The sequence below is a fragment of the Etheostoma cragini genome, chromosome 23 (genome assembly GCF_013103735.1).
Source record: "Etheostoma cragini isolate CJK2018 chromosome 23, CSU_Ecrag_1.0, whole genome shotgun sequence".
Taxonomy (NCBI): Eukaryota; Metazoa; Chordata; class Actinopteri; order Perciformes; family Percidae; genus Etheostoma; species Etheostoma cragini.
Window position 1 is genome coordinate 9881687 of NC_048429.1, and position 21177 is coordinate 9902863.

The window sequence follows — 21177 nt, forward strand, 5'->3', positions numbered from 1 at the left end:
TAAAAATGACCTTAGAGTTAAATAAGCACCTCTGTGACTCAGTGTCACCAAAATCTGAGCACTTTAAGCTTCACAAAGGCAGAAACTATTGCATGGTTACTGGAATAATTTGCCTCAGAGTGTCAGGTATATAATAATATATAATACAATAATAGTTATAATATGGTTACCTGGCGTAGGCACTGGTTCCACCTCCCTCACAACTCTTCTGTCTATTCTGAAGACCCCGTAGCGTGTTCCCTCATGTTGACTAGCCAAAGCTGACTTTGATTCATTTAAACCTCTAAATCAGCTTTCTCGCCCTAACTCTTAGTTTATATCTTGTCACCTTTGTGTCCCTCCAGGAATCAATTATCTCATAGTGAGCTCTGACAGGGAGCAAATGAGGATATCCTCCCTGCCCTAATAGCAAAAACTTGTTATCCACTGGCATCAAGAGTTAGGGAACATGGGTGTATTTCACTTTCGGATCTTACCTCCCTGTCCCCTAAATTTGATCTATTAGACTCTGAACACACAGACACACAGACAAACAGACACACACACACACACACACACACACACACACACAGCTACAGCCACAGCCAGGTCTGAGGAAAGAGTCTCAGTGCAGATAAAAAAATGTTTGGTATCTTCAACAATTCTTATGAGAGATCCCACTTTATCTATTGTCAGTTATTGTTTAGGGGCATGGCGGTACTGCACGTGTCTCTGTTTTCACACACACCCTTACCATCCACAGATGCTCGTTTGGGAAGAATCGTGATGGCTCCCTCAGCCACTTTCTCCTGGCCAATCACAGGGGAGATTTTGGACCCCCAGCTGTCCGAACCCACCCACAGGAAGTGACCCGTCTGGTTGTTCCTTTTAGCTGCATCCAAAACTCGTCTGTTTGAGAAGAGACCAGAGAAACAGAATGTTTATGTAGTTTAGCTTTAAATTAGCCTTTATATAACCAGCCAACATGGCCAGCCCATTTAAAAAAAAATTCCAGCAAATCACATTTACCACTAGCCAAATTTTTACTAATTTCAACACATTTTAATAACTTAATTACTTAATGTCATCGATACCGCACACAAGACACGTAGCCAACGAGTTGAACAACACTACATGGTGTTCATGGGAAATGCAGACACTACAAGGTGTTAATGAGATATGTAGGATTAGTACTACGAGCAGTGTGGCCAGACGAAGATTACATTTCCAAGCCAAACACTCACAAAACCGGCCAAATTTCTTGGCGAAAGCAGACCAATCTGGCAACATTTCTGTAGCCGGCCAATGTAAACAGACACAATATTGTTTGATGCTTTCATTACCGGCCAAATTGGCTAATAACTTTACAATGTTACCCGCCAAAGTAATTTTTACCGGCATTTGGCGGGTTAGCGGGTGTTAATTTAAAGCCCTTTATATGTACATAGAAAATAGGACAATTGTATTAAAAAAAACATTTCGCTTGTTATAATATCAGTACATCAACATCATTATTATTTTTTTGAAGGAATAGTCTGTTGATCATTATTGCTTTTAAGCAAAAATGACATGTGGATATCTTCACAATATTATTCTAGAATCAGCTAAAAAATGAAACACAATATGTCACTAAACCATGTGTAAAAGTCAAGGCTGCAGAAAAATGATGAGCAGTTGCAGCGGGGCACTTGTTTAAGTGCGTAGCACGTACCGTATGTCATCCTCATTAGCAAACATGATGACGGCCCTGGCATTGGAGGTCTCCAGCAGGCGTCTGATGATCTTGTCAAACTCCCCTGGCCTGGGCTCCCTGGGGATCTTCAAGGACTGGGCGATACACACACCACCTGGGACACACAGAGAGAGAGAGAGACATAGAAAGAGGGAAAGAATGAATTCTCTGTATTTTAGTCACTGATTTGCATCTCTTTATTTTGTAATCATCACTCACATTTAGTTGCTCTCATTCGATTTGGCCCATACCCAGTTAAGAAAACGGTGTTATAAACTTGGTTGTAAACATCTGGTGTACAACAGTGTTTTGCTTTTGCACGGCCAGCTGCATCAGCATTTTGAGATGAATATAAGAACAACTGGACAGTTAGTGTATCATCAGCAGCAAAAAAAATCCAAACCTCAGGATGTAGTACTATTTCTGGCCAAGTGACTTTGGGGAAAGCCAAGACAAAACAAGCAGTAAGACACGAATTATACAAAATATACAAGGATCACAGATTGCCATATTAAACAGTCATGCCAAAACAGACATATTACAAACAAGAGTTGCAGAGTTGGGTGTAATAAGAAAAGGTACAAAGGAACTGAAGTAGACAAAAACAGATAATTAGAACAGAGAAATAAAATAAACTAGACGAGCACAGACCTCCATCAAGGCCAATCTGCTCCCAATTTCAACGTTTTATTCCTAAGCCCATGCTAAACCCTTCCGCCAAGTTTCATGAAAGTCGGGCTAGTTGTTTTCCCGCTGACAGACAAAGTTATCCACAAACATAACCTCCTTGGCACAGAAAATAACAAAAGGCTGGGAGAGAAAAGACTAGGGATGACAGCATGTTGGACATTGAAAAGAAAAACCCTCTTAAGAAGAGGGAGGAAAAGAGAGAAGAAAGTAAGAGGGAGGAGGAGGAGGAAAGAGGCACGGAGTTTGAGATAAACTAATGGAGGACAGGATGGAATGAAAAGAAAAGAAATAAAAAAAAAAAAAATGCTGAAAGGATATGAAGGTGACTTAATTTCCTATTGTGGAGGATGACAAGAATAGCAGTCAGCAATATTAGTTCACTCACAATATGTGATAATAAGGGGAGATTTTGTCGACCGCATACACCCAGCACACATATTCTCTACTTTTCTCACACACAGAATCCAACATCCCATACAGCTTTGAACTAATCCAGACTCTATATGTAAGCTGCTCTATTAATTAGCTCTGTTTCATTACATCATTAGCCCAGCTCAAGGCTTGAAGGTGTGTATGAAAGAGGATTATGTCATTGCATTACATTTGCTTTATCCTGTGCACAATAAGACTGAATGATTGTATCCAGTCACAGTACCTGTGTGTGTGTGTTTTTGTGTATCTACATGTTAGACTTGTCAATCATCTGCGTGCATTTGTGTGCGTGTGTGAGAAAGCGAGTGAGTGATGTCCCTTTCCTCCCTGCCTGTTCTATCCCATTTGTTGACCATCTGAACAATCTGTCACTTTTACTACATCATACCCCTTAATCACACACACAAGTTCGTAACCATGCAGACGCACGCACACCAGCGTGCATTACTGATAAAACAAATACTCATTAGCCTCAAATTAAAATCCGCTCAAGGATAATCACTACAGTGACAAACTCTGCACAGACATCGCCGTCTACCCCACACATGGAATTTTTTAATGCTTTCTCAAGGATAATCACCAACTTGATATTCACTTTTGTATATGTAAGGACAGATAGCGTATTATTAGGAAACAAGTCATGCAGTGTGCACAAGCGCTGATGTTTGCATTCTCTCCACCGTTGTCCTTGGATCAGTACAAAAGTGATTACAATTATTCTTTGTTTTAATATGTCACTCGCATCATTAATAACTGTCCCAATGGGGAACACACCTCCCAGAAAAAGACAATGTTGAATTATATCTGAACTTCTGTGTGTAAGTGTTTATGTACATACACTCACAGTCACACCTGACTAATATTGTTGCAGCCAAATGCCCTGCTACCCCAAAAACACACTTTGTTTTTAATGGTGCCAAAAACCAGCTCATTAAAAGTGAGCATCAGTTATAATGTGCACCTTTGCCACTCTGTTGAAAGGAAAGCTGTGAGGTTAGGTCAGGAGAAACATCTTTTTTTTCCAACAAACAACATAAACACAATCAGCAGCATGTTCCAGGTGAAAAACATGCTGGTAACAACCCCCACCCTCCTTCTCTGACCTTTAGATATCTGTAGTGAAGCAGTGTCATTCAATAGCAGAACTGGTATTGTTGTGGGAACTGTCCCGGAAACAAATGTCAGTTCTGAGGCAACATTTTGCCAGAATCGTGCAACAGGGGGACACTCCCAGAACATGTTCGTGCCCATGGTCTTTCACGAACACAATGTTCAAAGAAGCATCGCCAATAATTTCCATTACACCTAGCCTACGAGGGGTCAAATAAGTCCTATGGACAAAACCATAGTGCATTTGCTGACGGTCAGGATTTCTAGAAGCCAATTTAACATTATTCCATACAGAACTCCAGTCAAAATCCAGCTCTATCCCTGGGAAATCCCTCCTGCATATTCTGTCTAGCAGAAGTGTCTGGTGTGAGGCTTCCCTTATATACTGATATAGGGTAGATACCATTCCACTAGAATCACTTTTAGTACTGAACAGCTTGTGAAGCAGATATGCAAGCAAAGGATGCTGCCACGCTATGCCATGCGCTTTAAGAGCTGCTCTCAGCTGGTGGGAAAAAAATGAATTGGCCTACCCCCCAATCAACAGATCATTGTTATTAAAACGGGGGAACAAAGATGCGATCTGCAGGAAGAGTTACAATGCCTTTCCACGGAGCGCCATACCTGAACAAGAGGGAAAATGATCCGAATGAATCCTAGCTGACATCGCCTAACAGTGTCAGCTACAGTGTCGGCTGCTGCCTAATCGGCGAGTAAAACATTTTGGTCAGATGTGAAAAGTGTTACTGCGAACTACAAAGCCTGGTATTGATCTCAATGAAGATCTGCTTTAAAAACCTCCATCTCAGGCGCCTGATCAGGTGGGAAAGCTTTCTGCAAGGCTAAACCAAATGACAACCCTGGTGCAATTCAGCAGTGGCCGATAATTAGTCATTATTATGTGAACACAACATGACACAACAATAAACACATTATTTGGCAGCCAACATGTCAATAAGGTCACTTATTTTCAGATAATGGTAAAATGAGTCTCTAGATATAGAGCAATCAGAGTAAAAAGTTGTTGAACCATGTCCTACTGTCAACCACAGCATAACTGGTCGTGGACAAAACCATTTCGCTTCTCCCCAAACCCCAAATATAAAATCTGAAGGCTCATAATTTAGCTGATTGTGTAAAAACCGGATAATTAATTCTTTAGCGACATCACATCACATGCCCAGCATACTAATGTGTTCAACCAGTTAAAAATTCTCTTTATTCACAAATAAAAGAATGGTCTCAGCTGTAATGGAGCAGTAATAGCCTGTTTATTACATAATTCAGCAATTGTTGCTCAATCATCTACAATGGGCAAATTTAATTATGGGCTCTACATTTGTTGAGCAGCAACACATCGAGCAGTTTATTTCTATTAACCTGATTATTGAGGCTTCCTTGTGGAATAGAATGTGACTGAATCCTAATTCCTTGTGTCTGTTCGTGTATTTCTGTGTGTGTGTGTGTGTGTGTGTGTGTGTGTGTGTGGGCCTAGTTTGTTTAAATCTGTAATATTCTGTGTGCCTAAATGCCTGTTCTTGTGCACGTGTGAAGGTGTTTACCAGTAAGCTGCAGTGCATACAGTAGTCTGTACAAATTCGACAGTGTGTCTGCCCCACTGCAGTTGATAAAAAAGGACGTAGGGTGCAAATTGTGATGATAAATTGGATGTTAAGTGCATCCCGCACTTCTCCGAATGAAACCCTTATAGTCGGTAATTAACTCCGCTCTGTTTAAAGATTAATTCTGTTTCAAAACTGGAAACGCTGCTGTCTCAACGTTTAATTAACAATCTGCTTCCCTCCCATACTCTTCTCTCTCTGCACAATTTTGTCTATTAACCAATGGAGAAATACATGGGGAGGAGAAAGGGAAGTCACTCATCTTTCTCACTGTGTAGCATTTCATATCATTTTTTTCTCACTGTCAGCTTTAACAAACTTTTCAGGGAGTAAATCCCAAAACATTTTAAAAACAATTTAAAACATTTGTGAGGAAAAAGAACAAAAAATCCTAATGTTCCATTTTCTGGAAATTCAAATTGTACAATAATGTAGAACTGTGCACTTAATGGCAACAAACTTTCTCAGTCCTAAAATGAAGAACCAAAATCTTCAATCACCTTGAAATCTTCAATCACCTTGAGATCCAGAATCCAGTGGATGCATTTGTAATGCCATATGCTTGAAAGCAGCCACCGATGGAAGCTCGGAAATTGTCAGAAACTTGGAGAACTACAGTCACATAAACGCATGTCAACTGGGTGACATGTACCTCGATCCTATTGGCAGATTCTTATCTGCTGCAATAATCACCTTCTGCTTCTCCCTATACGTCTCCTTTCCTTTCTATTCTCCATCTTTATTTAACATGGCACGGAGTACCCCACACAACAACTGATACACTCTTGTATTCTGTAATATACTTATACCGGCAATACGGCTTGGACACACACAGACAGTAATGTGGTTTCCTTCTAAGCAAGATGACTAATGAGAGTCCCTTTAAAGCTAGCTGCCTTTATGCTGCTGGCAATGGAGAGTGTGAGTGTGTGCATGTGTTTTTGTGTCCTTATACATGTCTGCAACACATTAATTGTAAGTGTAAAAAAAATTGACTTTAACGATTCTTCCATTTAGATATGGGTGACAGCAGCTCAGTCAGTAGGGAGTTGGGTTGGGAACTGGAGGGTAGCTGGAGAGGTGCCAGTTCACCTTTGGGCAAGGCATCAAACCCCTAACTGCTCGGGGCACCTTTCCATGGTCAGCTCCCTCAGGGCCCATTCGCATTGGATGTGCAAGAGGAGGCGCTGCACTATGAAACCCACTATTGTCAATTGCTTGCACGCGCACAAACTGTTCTGCCACTGAACAAAGTGCAAGAGTCATTTTGCAGCTTTGAGGTCGTACAGAGACCTCAGACGCAAAAATACCGTATGCTGCGGTGCATATTTCCACCAAAATAGGCATACCAGATGTGTAGCTTATTGTAGCCTCTTGATTTAAATCATTCAGGTTTGTTTTAGCTATGTGAAATCAACATGGACATGTCTCCACTGAAATACAATCATTACTCTGTTAAATTTTGTGTCAGTTACTTCTCATTTTCACAAAAGTGAGTGCATTTCTGAAAACAGTTGGTGTAAACTGAACCGCACAGTGACTAACCTGCAAAAGCGCAAATCTTTGGAAATCTTTTGGAAATCTTTTGTTCGTCTCCAAAGCAAGTTTTTATACCAATGACTTTACAAAACTGACATGTCCTTACACCATTGTTTATACCAAGATAGTGAAACTGCTTTGTGTTGTTGTCCACATTTAACAGCACTCTGTAAGTATAGTGCAATGAACAATGCATATGAAAGGGAGCACTATTCCCTATGTGACAAAGTTACACACAAGCCGTAATTCCCCCACCTGGACTCTGGACCTGAGGGTCTCGTGCCTCCACACCCTTCTTGCTGCTGCCTTCCTCCGTATATACTCAAAACCATGGCTAGTGCCAAGGCTTTCTTTTGGTTCAACGACAGAAACATCTTTACCACCAAATCGCTACAAGAATCACTGTGTATCCCGTGTTTATCCTACACAATGTTGTATGTACTACAAGTCTGATGTAAACACAGGACGGAGACGTGACGTGCAAAAATTGGCTTATGCATGGCGTAAATGTAGAAAGTCCTGCCTATTTTGCGCTGAGCCAACAAATATATTTTGGGAATAGGACGCAACCTAGTGGCGAGCGCAGCGCATGCCGCGTATCATGAATCAGCCCTCACTCACATGCACACACTGATGTTGACACTTTCTTTCTCTCCTCATTAGCACTGCTTTAAAATAAAAGTTGCCCTCTGCATCTCTATGCTTTGTTCATGGCTTGGGGCACTGCAGCGTGGGCCTTTGAAGTCACTGACTTGTGTGTAAGTGTGTGTGTGTGTGTGTGTGTGTGTGTGTGTGTGCTTGTGTGTTTTTTTACCCATGCTTACCAATGTGCTTTGCATGTATTTGTGTGCAATCAAAAAGCTAGTGTGTGCACGCATGCTGTTTTTTTTCCTCTCTGTTGCTCAGTTTTGGAGGAAGTGGTGCAGTAAATATTGTGTTCTGCAGTTTTTCACTACGGAGTGAAACTTCTCCTCAGGCTTGCTAATGAATCATTGACTACACGCACGGAACCGCTGTCCCAGGAAATTCACATCCTCCCATTAAAATATGCCTGAAAGGACATACCTTAGAGCCTCAAAAGGGAAATTGAAGACGGTCCTAACCCGATCCCAAAAAGATGCTGCTCAGACCTCAACCAAGCCTGAGGTGGGAAAACTTTTGTTAGCCAATAATGGGCTTAAACTTGAAATTGCTTATAATTCGCTGATAATGAAACACTGATGAGGGAGAGGGAAAATAGGCGAAGTTGTTTCAGTTTACAGAAACTGAATGTACTTTTGGTAAATGTTTGTTCAACTAGCATTAGTTAATACACACAGTAATAAAAAATGATGAGTGATGCCGCCACAACACTGTGAATTATCAGAGTATAAACTGAGGCAGCAGTTTACATCAGCAAGTGGATATTAGATATTTGCAATGATCTACTGTGCACACAATAAAATGTTTCAAGTGGTGCTCAGACAAAATACAATAATTTTTTGTATCTTTCTAAAAAGCTAATTCAAACTGTAGCCCCAGTATATTATAGCAGGATTTAATAATAGAATGATAGCCATTGGAGTTATCTTTCAGACTGCATACTTTGTGTTATTATTATACATTCTCCCCTCTTGCATTCAGCATTAATACTGCAGTGGTACTTAATGTACTGTACTTGTGAATGTACAGTATATTCAACCGGCTTCAGTAAAGATAGAAAGACCACACAAGTTACAGTATGACTTTAACACAGGTATTCATAATAGCATTTTTTTTCTCAAACAGAAAGTTACAGTTCAAAAAAAGAACACAGAAGTAAGTGGCATCCCTCATCTTTCATTACATTTATATTGCAGTAGTAACCATAGTGAATAATCATCCATTGATGCTGCAATTGCATTATTGAAAGTAATAACCATGTAGATATTGTAGATACCACCCTTCCTTCTTGTACATCTGCGATATTTTTCAAAATAGTTATTTTAGACTTCCTACGTCAGGTAGCTGTCTTGGATCAGTATTAGATGCCTTGAATAAATGTTACAAAGTTCCATCCTGGGTTTTTCCTCCATTAACACAAAGGTCCCATGGCATGAAAACTTTACTTTGTGAGGGTTTTTAACATAGATATGAGTTCCCCCAGCCTGCCCATGATCCCCCAGTGGCTAAAAATGGTGATAGGTGTAAACCAAGCCCTGGGTATCTTGCTCTGACTTTGAGAAAATGAAAGCCGATCTGGAATCTAGCCCGTTACATCCGCCCAGAGAATTTAGCCCACCCATGAGAAAGAGCGAGATATTATGGCTTTCAAACAAGCAAAGTGGCAGTTGGTCAAGGCCACACCCCCAGCCTCCACCTTGTTCACCCCCCTCTCAAAAGCTACAGACTTAGAAACGGTGCTTACTAAGAGGAAAGCTCATAGTGGGACTGGCTATAGTGGCTGTAACTCTGCAGATATTTGTACAACTGTACAGAGAGTGCAGATCGTACCTCACACAGACAGACATTTTTCATTATTCTTGTATTTGGGTGTGCAGGAGAGAGAGAAAGATGCAAGGACATGTTGAGTGTGAATGACAGGGGTGTAGGCGATGGATGAGGAGGTTTGAGTTAGGTTTTAGTAGTTTAGTAGTTTGAGTCGTGAAAGATGAAAAACCATAAAACACACACGAGGGAGAGAGAGCGAGTGAGCAAGTCAGGGAAAGAGACAAAATATCTTGGCCTTTTAACGTCTCACTTCGCCTACCGTGTGTGTGTGTGTGTGTGTGTGTGTGTGTGTGTGTATAGTTGAAGGAGGGAGTGGGATGGCTGTCTACACCACAGGAGTCAAGCAGTCTCGCTGAAGTCAGCACTTGCTTGGGTCTGATGGGAGACAGGCGGAGATACCTACTGCATGGAGCAGTGTGTGTGCGTCCGTGCGTGCGTCCGTGCGTGCGTCCGTGTGTCTGTGCATGCGTCCGTGCGTGCGTCCCTCTCAGCCTCTGATTTTTAGTTTGTTTAAATCCCAGTGGCAGTAGCAGTGCTATGGTCACCTGAGTTTACTTTCTGCCACACTGAAGAATACACTGACTAACTGACTAACTAATACTACAGCCATATAAATTCCTTTTACCCACCTAGTGGCTACAAAAGGAACAAAAGGGAAAATATTTAACATTTTCTCTCAGGTCGAGAAAGATCCTCAAAAATCACAGTATAATCATATCTTTCAAAAGTAATTGCAATTAGATATTTTCCACATATCACGCAGTCCAACCGTGCACCTTCGTTTACACACACAGGGATAAGCATGTTCCTTTCAAACTAAATGTTTACTATCAGTACTGTGGTGAGAGTTACTAAGTGCAACTGGAGACTGTAAATCACACTGGCTATCTGCTGTGTGGTGGCGGACTGACGGTGGAATTGGGTGGGACAGATGGGAGGAAAGAAATAGAGAGACGTGAGGGAGGAAATAAAGGATATGGAAAGAGATAGGAAACATGGCGGAAAAATCGGGGGGATGAGAAGCTGCGAAGGAAGAAATGAGGTAAGGATGGAAAGATGGAAAGATGAAAAGATGTACGGACTAAGGCGGGGTGGGGTGGGAGATGAGCAAGGGATGATTGGATGTCAGACCACAGATAAAAAAGCCAAGGTCGACGTTAAGCTCAGAGATCACAAAGAGAGAAGATGTCCACTTCTCTGTCTGGAACACTCTCGCTCCCTACTGTTGCTGACATTCTCTCTCTTTCCCTGAGGAAAGCATTTTCTTTCATTTCCATGGCATATTCCGCTCTCTCTCTCTCTCTCTCTCATACACACAAACACACACACACACACACACACACACACACTATCTGACAGTAATCAGACATCCAATTACAGCAGTGCCCTCAGACTAGGGTCGTGTGCGTGCATGTGATTGAATATATGTTCTGGAACTTTGCTTTTTTTTCTGAACACACAAAAATACACACACACATACAGATACATAGCAGACATACAAAAATGCTACATGTTTGTCATCAAGCAGAACAAAACATGAACGAGACTGATGCCGATAACAGAAAATACTAGAAATGCAGAAGTGTACTCACTCAGAAAGATGAAAAAACAGGTTTACACACGTATAAACATACAGGTTCAAACATACTTATACATACACAGTAAGGATGAACAATAATAGTAAATGCTGTTCCATCTCCCCCATGCATTGCTGCAGGTTTACAGTCCCGACAGTGAAACGGATGAATGAAAAACCCCAAATGTCATTGAAACTGCTGACCTTTACTGTGACCTTTCTGAAAACCAGGGTACGTTTTTTTACATCTGAAAACAGGATGTATGTTGGTTGTTTACACTTGTTTTTTGGCACCAGACACATCAATTGTTAACGGAAGGTTTGGTGCACACATTATTACACAAAAACACATTTTCTTTCAAAGTATGTGTACTAAATTATGTTTTTTATGTTGGTTTTGGCGTAATGTTTTGACATATAGCAGTGTATTGAGGAATGGGCAGACTAAAGGCTGATTATAATGTCATACCCTATACTCCTCCAGCATTAACACAATAGTACATTTTGCTAAATATACAGTTGTATACATATATCTGCACTTTTTACATGTACACAGTACCTAATGGAGCAGGGTTTCTCCTTCTGTTGAATAATTCTGCAGGCAAAGTTCTCACAAACACATACACACAAACATGCACACCAGACAGTAACAAGTTGTATGCATTCTCCCCACAATAATAAGGAGGGATCCCCCAGTCATTCAGCCTGGCTGTAGCACAACAAAAGCCAAAAATGTAATTGTAGTTGTGTGAGTACACACACAGGCACACTCCCCCCACACACACAAATTGTTTAACAGTTTATCAATGTTTATCTCTGCCAAATCAACAGAATCAGTCACTCAGCAGTGCGCAAACAACCGACTGTGAAATGAAAATTGTGCGTTGGCAAGTTAATGTAGTCATTCGTAAGTGACAATTACACTGTTTAACTAAATACACACTCACAAATACATTAAATATGCAATTGGAACTTAATCGATAAGTCAACACAGCACATATACGGAGCCCATAGATACTTCAGACAGTAATTTGTTCCAATTAGAATGTGCCAATGAGCAGAATATATGGGAGATATTATGGTTTTTGAATAGCAATGACCACACAGGCTTATTGCTGCTGATAGCATCTGTGTGGGCAGCACACAAACATGCCCCCTGAACGGCAGTGAAGTAAAAAAAAAAAAAAAGCTTGGCTGCCTGTGAATACATTATGTATTGCGTACGTGCCCGCATCTGCATATGTGCATGTCTTTGTTTGTGTACACTGCAACAGGCCCTCACACCTGACCGCGACAGAGGCTATTGTGTGCTATGCTCATGTATCACTGCAGTCAGATGGCTGGGAGGGCAACACTGTGTGAGTGTTTCAAACATTGGCAATATCTCCCTCTTTCACTTTTTCATAACAAAGATGAATATATGGATGGGAGTGGGACCGTGCAAACATGGATTTATTGTGTTGGTTTTTATGCATCTAACCTAACAGTATCTATTTTGGACTGTAGGTATGTTTGTGTGAATCCATATACTGGTAAAGTCAAACACATAAGCCTTAAGTTGACGTCATATTTAGTTTGGGCTGTGTATTTTTTAGTAGTAGAAAGGCTGTTGGAATAGTGCAGGTGGGAGTTCAAAGGGTCCAATCCAATACAGTATGGTGTTTTTTTCACAGTGAATATAAGGAGTGCTTTATTCTTTGGCCAGGTGCTGTGAATGCACTATTGCTTTGGCCAACTCTGCCCCATGCATAGATTTCACCGGATCAATATTTCTTGCACGTGAAGTATTCTTCAGGTATTGACGTGCACTATGTTGGCCTAGGCCTCTGCTTCTTGCAGCATCAATGGACAAAGCACTTAATGCCAAAAGCTTAAACCACAAGATAAAAAAAAAAAAAAAAGCGGAAGCAGTCCTGCGTAGAAATACATAAGTCAGAGGGCTCTATTTTCATGACGGAGCACAGAGGGGCTTTACGCTGGTAACGTGACATTTCTGACAGACGCACAAAGTTTTTCTCCCGTCTGCAAGCATTTAATACTTTGGTGACATGCCCTGAACTGGGTTGCACTTAAGTAGGCAAAGAGGTGCAGGGGTGTTATAGTGGCAATAATGCAGCAGAGCCATTTTGGTGTTCAGGATTATGGTCATTTGAGTACCTGCGCAGATTATGTCTCAAGCACGTGGATAAAGTACAGTGAAGAAGGTGATACACATTTTTGGCCCCCAAATCTCTTGGTAATGTACTTTTCATTATCCAAACCAACTGCACCTCAGTTGTGTCAGCTCAATAGATGAGAAAAATAGTGGCTACTGTCAGTGTGCTCAACAACTGAGGAGTTCATACTGTATGCAAAAATAGAGCCTGCATGGAGCAATGATGGAACTGTTATTTTGCTATTTATTATTTTGTAAGTTGGCAAGGCAAAGTGTTCAATACTAGGTATAGCTACTATTATTATCAATGCACTGCGAACAGATTGACATTGAAAAATGATGCAGCACATGTGCAAAACCAATTGGCAGATATAGGCACTAACAATACCACAGTCAAGGTTTTTTTTTTTTGGCTACCTATTGGAAAGAATCCCCCAACTATCTTCTTTGCCTTCCAACCTTGTGGTGAAAAAGCAACAACTTGTCTATATGCACTTTCTTCTGTTTTCAAATTGATTCTTCAAAGAAGAAAGAAGTCAAAGAAAGAAGTCTACAAAGACTTCTTTCTGTCTTTGTATCTGTCATTTCAGTTTCATCCATCCTCATCAATTTTGCTAAAGGCACCTAATGATGGTCTAACACGTCTTTCTCTTCACAATGCCTCTCTGCTTTCATTTGCATCGGTTTCATCATTTTCTTATTTTTTCCCCCCATTCCTTCTTGCCCTTCCCCCTCAACTCTCAGGGAGGTCCCAATAACATGTCAATCATTTATCTTGCTTCTTAATCGATACCTCTATCTTTACCCCCTCTCATGCAATCGGCTTCACGCTGCACATCCACTAACTGACTCATCGCTCCATGGTGCCAAGTGTACATATGTCTGTCTATCTTTACTCTGACTTTGTCCGTTTACTCCCTACTTTCAGCAGCAAGCTTTGATGTGCACCTCCTCTCTGTTTTGCCTTCCCTCCCTCGGTGCACCCAGTGAGCGATACCAGTAGCATGTTGCTTGCCTTTACTCAATCTCAATTACACTTTCCACTACTAAAGTCATCAGTGAGAGAGACAGAGACAGAGAGAGAGAGAGAGAGAGAGAGAGAGAGAGAGAGAGAGAGAGAGAGAGAGAGAGACCCTAGAAACTCAGGACATCCCCCAAACCATTCGGCCCAACCAAATCATCTGCAGACAAAAACAGAAATACATGACCTATCGTAAAGACACTATTAAACGTTAAAGCAAAATAGATTGTTACAGTGGGGCTCTAAAGTTTGGCACCCCATGTGAGAATTTGTATTAATGTGCATAAAGAAGCCAAGAAAAGATAAAAAAATCTCCAAAAGGCATCAAATGACAGATTAGACATTTGTGTAATATGTCACAAAAAGGTAGATTTTATTTCCATCATTTACACTTTCAAAATAACAGAAAACAAAAAATGGCATCTGCAAAAGTTTGGGCACCCTGCAGAGAGTACCTTGTACTTCCCCTTTGGCAAGTATCCCAGCTTGGAAACGCTTCTTGTAGCCAGCCAAGAGTCTTTCAATTCTTGTTTGAGGTATCTTCGCCCATTCTTCCTTCCAAAAGTCAAAAAATTCCAAAAGTTCATTGAGATTTCTGGGCTGTCTTTCACGCACTGCTCTTTTAAGGTCTATCCATGGATTTCCCATTATGGTGAGGTCAGGAGATTGTGAAGGCCATGGCACAACCTTCAGTTTATGCCTCTTGATATAATTCATATATATAAAACATTTTTCACAGATGGCATCAAGTTAGCATTCAAAATTTGCTGAAATTTTATTGATCCATTTTTCCTTCTACTTGTGAAGTGTTCCCTGTGCCACTGGCTGCAACACAACCCAAAAGCATAACTGATTCCCCCCATGCTTAACAGTTGGACAGAGGTTCTTTTCATTAAAATCTGTGCCCTTTCTTCTCCAAACGTACCTTTGCTCATTCCGGCCAAAAAGTTCTATTTTAACTTCATCGGTCCACAGAACTTGTTTTCACAATGCATCAGGCTGGTCTATACATTAATTTGCAAACTTCAAACGCAGATTTTTGTGGTGAGGACGTAGAAGAGGTTTTCTTCTGATGACTCTTCCATGAAGACCATATTTGTACAAGTATCTCCTTATAGTTGAATGATGTACCACGACTCCGGTGTCTGCCAGGTCTTTCTGGATGGATCGTGCAGTCAAACGTGGGGTTTGACTTGTGACTTTTCTCACAATCCTGCAAGCTGTTCTGTCTGAAAGTTTTCTTGGTCCTTAAGATCTTGCTTTTATTTCCACTGTTCCTGATGACTGCCATTTCTTAATTACATTCCAAACAGAGAATATTGGCATCTGAAAATGCTTTGCTATCTTCTTATAACCTTGTCTTGCTTTGTGAGCGTAAAGTATTTTCAGTTTCAGTTTTCAAGACAACTGCTTAGAAGAAGCCATGGTGCTGATTGTTGGGGCGAGGTCAGATGAGTCTGGGCCTTTATAACCTTAAGGTTGACGTGACCTGGTCTTTCCAGACAAAGATTGAGAACAATCCATGACACTGTCAGGTCTCAGCTTTCCAAAGGGGGCAGTGCGTGCTATAAACTCTGCAGGGTGCCCAAACTTTTGCAGACGACATTTTTTGTTTTCTGTTATTTTGAAAGTGTAAATGATGGAAATAAAATCAAACTTTTGTGACATATTAAACAAATGTCTAATGTGTCATTTGATGCCTTTTGGAGATTTTCCCATCTATTCTTGGCTTCTTTATGCACATTAATACAAATATTTACTTGGGGTGCCCAAACTTTCAAGCCCCGCTGTACCTAGCCGTAAACCAAGAGTATATAGTATCTGAATACTTGAGCACCATACGTGACCACAGACTCAGAAAGACTCTGAGCAGGTACAGGCTGAGAAAACACAGTCAACCTGTGGAAACTGGCGGCCACAGACAGAGCTGGCTGCTTCGAGAAAAAAAGATGAGACAGAGTAACACTTATGCTGACATCCAAACTCAGTTCTTTACCAAAATTAAATGTACACTCCCAGATTTTTACAAAAATGCAAGATCTACTTGGAGAAAATAGTGTGAGCTCTGTAGAAACAGCGAGATATGTGAGTGCATGTCACAGCCTGAGAGACAACAAGCACAGCACGTTATACCTGTAGTTCCCCCCCTGCAGTTTACTCTACCTTCTCATCTAGTTTTGTTGTTTGTTTGCTTCTGTCTTTGTTTTCTTTCTTACATTTGACACTAGAGATTTTACTGTATATTGATTGATTGAAACTGTTGTTCATTTCCTGTTTTTATTTTAATTTTTTTTATCTTAAATGTAATTAAATATATTATAGTTTACTCAACGAATTGTATGTATGTATTTCTTTTCACATTATAAGCTTTGGCAATATTTGTATTTCTGACACTCACACCAATAAAGCAATTTGAATTTAATTGAACAGAGAGAGAGAGAGAGAGAGAGAGAGAGAGAGAGAGAGAGAGAGAGAAATAAAAAGAGAGAGAGAGAGAGACAGAGAGAGAGAGAGAAAGACAGAGAGAGAGAGAGAGAGAGAGAGAGAGAGACAGAGGAGAGAGAGAGAGAGCCAGACACACTTAAATACTGTCTGGTCGTTCCATTTAATCACAGCCTCAACATAGCCACCATGTAGAAAACATCAGGTCTACTTGGCAGCACTGGAAAACATGCTGTTTACTGGACTAGAGTAAGACTAATGGTGTTCTTCCATTACATGGTACCTGCTTGACGTGCCTTAACTTTTTTGGTTTTCCATTATGAAAAAAAGTCCCTGGTACCTGCTAAAGGGTACTTTTTTGAAGTGTCACCTCCGTCGAGGTTCCATGCGAGCAAAGGCAATCCCAAAAGGTGATGCGAAAACCTGCAGACTACTGATTGGTCGGAGAGAATCATCACTATTCACTGCGTCGTCGTTGCTAGCTGGTGCCATGTAATGGAAGAACGCCATCAGATAGCAGTTTGCCAATGCGTGGAATGCAGATTAACACATAGTCAGATAGAGAGATAAACTGCAAACATGCACAGATAAACAGGCAACACAATACACTCACACATCTGTACTTTGCTTTGTTTGCTCAATGAAATGGTACCATTTGATTGCCTATGTACAGTATGTGTTTGAGTGAGTGTTTGGTTGCATTGAATTGTGGAGAAGGGCAGCGAGGCCTGTAGAAAAAGCGTAGGGAGACAGTGTAGAGTCAATTGGCATTTACCAAGTACTTAATAAGGTGAGGGACAGGAGGACAGAAACATACTCTGGGTGAATGAGCACGCAAATACACACAAGAAACATCCTCTGCCCAACACACATAATAAACACAATGGTACCTAAACAAAAAGAGATAGACACAGGCACACATCAACACACATGTACACACACACACACACTTTCCCCCGCAGTCAGTCGAGCATGTTAGCTCAACAAAGGGGTCAGCGCTGATGGTTTTACAGTTCAGTTAAGAGAGCAGTTGAAGCAGTTTGACTGAAACCTGACTCAATATTATTGAAGGATCACTGAATGGAGAAAATTCCTTTCCTACACTCAGTGATCCCTCAATAAGGGGAGAAGAGAGACAAGACAAGAAAAGAAAAAAACAAAACAAAAGAAGAAAGCCATTATCACCGTTCTCCAGAGATACATTTTGGACCTTTTTTTCATAATTTGAATACTGTTGTCATGGAAATGAACATTCCAATTATGTTGTTGTCAAACTTACCCCGTTTTTTTTTTTCCTTTCTCTGATGATATTGAGTCAACATAAAAAAAAAAAAAATGTAAAAAAGGCTCCACCAGCAGGTGGTTCCCTTAGAGAGACAAAAAAATAAAAAATAAAAAATAACTCCCAAAACATTGCTGTTCCTGCAGATTTCAAACACATGCACACCTGCACAGACATTATTAGATGTCCTATTTGAGAGAGAGAGACAGCAGATTTATCTGGCTTTCCTTCTGGGTTACTAGAAATCTCTAAGATCCTTCGATATATCTGTCTGTTTCACCATCTAGACGGAGAGGTGATTGTATATATGACATTACACAACCGCTTTAGATCAGGGCAACATAAACAACAAACACATAAGGTGTGTGTGGGAGCCACCAGCTTATGGACGTTTATTTGCGTTGTGTCCCAATATGATGAAGTACATTGACAATGCATGCTCTTGTTGGTCAATGCAGACACAGTTTCAGGCTCTGTCGTTGGGACATGTAGTGATTAACTTTGACCTACTACAGCCAAATTTAAAGCTATAGTAAGTAGTTTCTGTCGCCCCCTTATGAGGATTTCTAAGTAATGATAACAAAACTGTTGGCCCGTCCACATGATAAAAGCCAAGTGATCTTGGGTCTCAATAAAGCATGTAAAATATTTGTACATGTTTTATTGCCTTTATTAAAAGCTTGATACATGATAAGTAAAATAATGATGTAAAATCGCCATGAAAACAAACATTGTGGAAATAACATTAAGCTCTAACTTGTGTAGGGATCCATTATTTTAAACAGAGGCCATTGTTCTTTCCATTGATCCTGCCGTGTCAGAAGATGTGTGTATTGTTTAATGCTCTTATGCTATCATCAGCAGTTGGCTTCAGTTGAACATTTTCTGGCTGGAAACAACAACTACTGGCCCAGTCTTCTGTCAGATTTGTCACCAAGTAAACACAAACAGGCATATTTTATCTAAGCCTAAATGTCCCCATTGGAGCGTTATCTGCAGGTACCCCTTTCAATGTATATATATTTTCTGTCTGTTTGTGTTAATTTGATGTTTCACTGGTGAAACTGCTTTGTTGGAATGAAGACAGTTAACCAATTTAACAGCTAGCGTACATTTGGGAACGCAGTTTGCCTTCCTTTACATTAAAGAAAATCAAATGTGATCTGTCTTGCTGGGTGCCCATTGACCCTGTGATCCAGCAAGTTTGAGAGTGATCTGCTCCTCTGGGGCCCCATGCTGCCCAGGGCCAATCAAGTGGCCAAATAACACCATTATTTCAGCCCGCCCCTCTGCGGGGATGTTAGTACCCATCCATCGATTCCCTCCCCTCTTTAATTCCTCTCTCGATATTCATCGTTTCTCTCTCACCCTCTACCCCGCCCTCTCGTTTGCTCATCCCTCACTCTTTCTCACTTTCTCCTGCTATTGACTTTGCTCATGCCATTCTCTCTACATCTACCACACCTCTCTCTCCGGTCCTCCCACCATTCTGATCTTACCACCCCTCCTCTGTTTAGAAATTCTCCATCCATCCATCCCTTTTTCAAAGGCCCTTGCGGCCAAAAGCTCCATAATGAAATCTCAGCAAGCTTTATTGTGTTGATTAAAGCTGTCAGAAAAGAACTAAGAGAGGAAAAATACAGCCGGCAACAGGGGAAAACAAGGGCTCAGTGGTGCGTTGCCAATGCCCTTGTTTCAGCCACCGTTCAGTCTTCCTTCCTCTTAATGTTTTGTCCTCTCATACCCCCCCTCCCTTTTTTCAGTTTATATAAATTAGAAACCCTACCTCATTATTGGGCTTCCCATCCCCCATCACTCAGTTTCGCTCCATCCATTTCCGTGTAACCAGCATCTCGTCTCGTGTTCCATACCCTCTTGACCTGAATTTAATGTAATTCTGTCAAACCGCATCTGCCTCTTGAGCCCTTCACCTCAAGCTGTTACTCATGCCTCTTACCACAGAATACTGTTTTAGTGTTATTTGTCCGCAACTACATAATCACAAGATGGTTCATTTGGCCTAAAAATTATAGACTGTTTCATTGCTTACAGTACTGCAATATGTGGTTTGCATTGCATGTAGTTTTCCAGTTTAGATTATTACTATTGGATTTTGCAAAAAAAGCACTTTTTCAACCCTTCACTTTATCAATCCCTCAATGTATTAATCCCTCATAGGGAAAATTACATTTTTTAAACTCTGTGGTTGTTACATTACACACATAGGCAACTTAATACACACATATGAGCACATCCATATACATGCATTAATGAAGAGGTGTCAGTGGGAATGCGATGCCACACAGCCCGCGCTCCGAGCAGTTAGGGCCTCTGTGCCTTGATCAAGGGTACCTTGGCAGTGCCCAGGAGCTGAACTGGCACCTCTTAAGCTACCAGTCCACACTCTGTACTGGTCCATGCAGGGCTTGAACTGTCCCCATGTCAAGGCCAAACACACTAAGCTACTCACGCCGCTGTTTTGATCAGACATTGGGAGGTATTTAAATATATGCAGCTGTTTGGTTACAAATTTTACACAAGAACTATCAAAAAGGTCACATTGTCACCAATAAAAAGAGTATTGTAAGTGATTAAGACTGAACATAAACAAAGCATTAGTTTTATGAATAACTGTATTGCAAACCCCACTGAGTCCAGACTTCGTATGCAAGATATTTTACAGCTCCAATCCTCTAACTCTAGGGACAAAATTAGCTGTTACTTTAATTCACGTAACATCAGACCTTACAACCATAAAAGTAAGACTAAAACATCTAGCAGTTTGTTGGGTAGCCGATGGCCTGTGCACTGACTCCAACATTAATTCTTCCATGTAGCCATTTATTTAAGTGGATTACAGTAGCAAGGTCTCCTGCATTTTATAGTTGCAGTCCACCTAGCCTGATATAAAGAGCCGTGACCATGACCGTCAGAGGAAATTCTGACATTTGAAGGAAATTGTAGGCGTACTAAACTAAAGAGAAAACAAGTAGTGGTGCTAAATTAGCAAAAGCCACAAATGTAATGACTAAAGTGATTGTTTAAACCGCCATCTACATTGATTGTGGGATTAATTGCGTTAGGTTCTGTATTGGTGATTGATTGACCAATATCATATAAATATATTA

At 40.8% G+C, this 21177-nt stretch overlaps 1 protein-coding gene across 5 annotated transcripts in view; it reads right to left on the bottom strand.

Moving 5' to 3' along the window:
• The window catches only part of grm8a (glutamate receptor, metabotropic 8a), a 225965-nt gene that overhangs the window by 67211 nt on the left and 137577 nt on the right, over nt 1–21177 (bottom strand). For all 5 annotated transcript variants that reach the window (XM_034862922.1, XM_034862923.1, XM_034862921.1 and 2 more), the window contains 2 exons: nt 1691–1826; nt 734–888 (listed from right to left, as the gene is read on the bottom strand). In XM_034862922.1, the coding sequence (XP_034718813.1) occupies nt 734–888; nt 1691–1826 (291 nt within the window). The remainder of the gene's footprint in view (nt 1–733; nt 889–1690; nt 1827–21177) is intronic.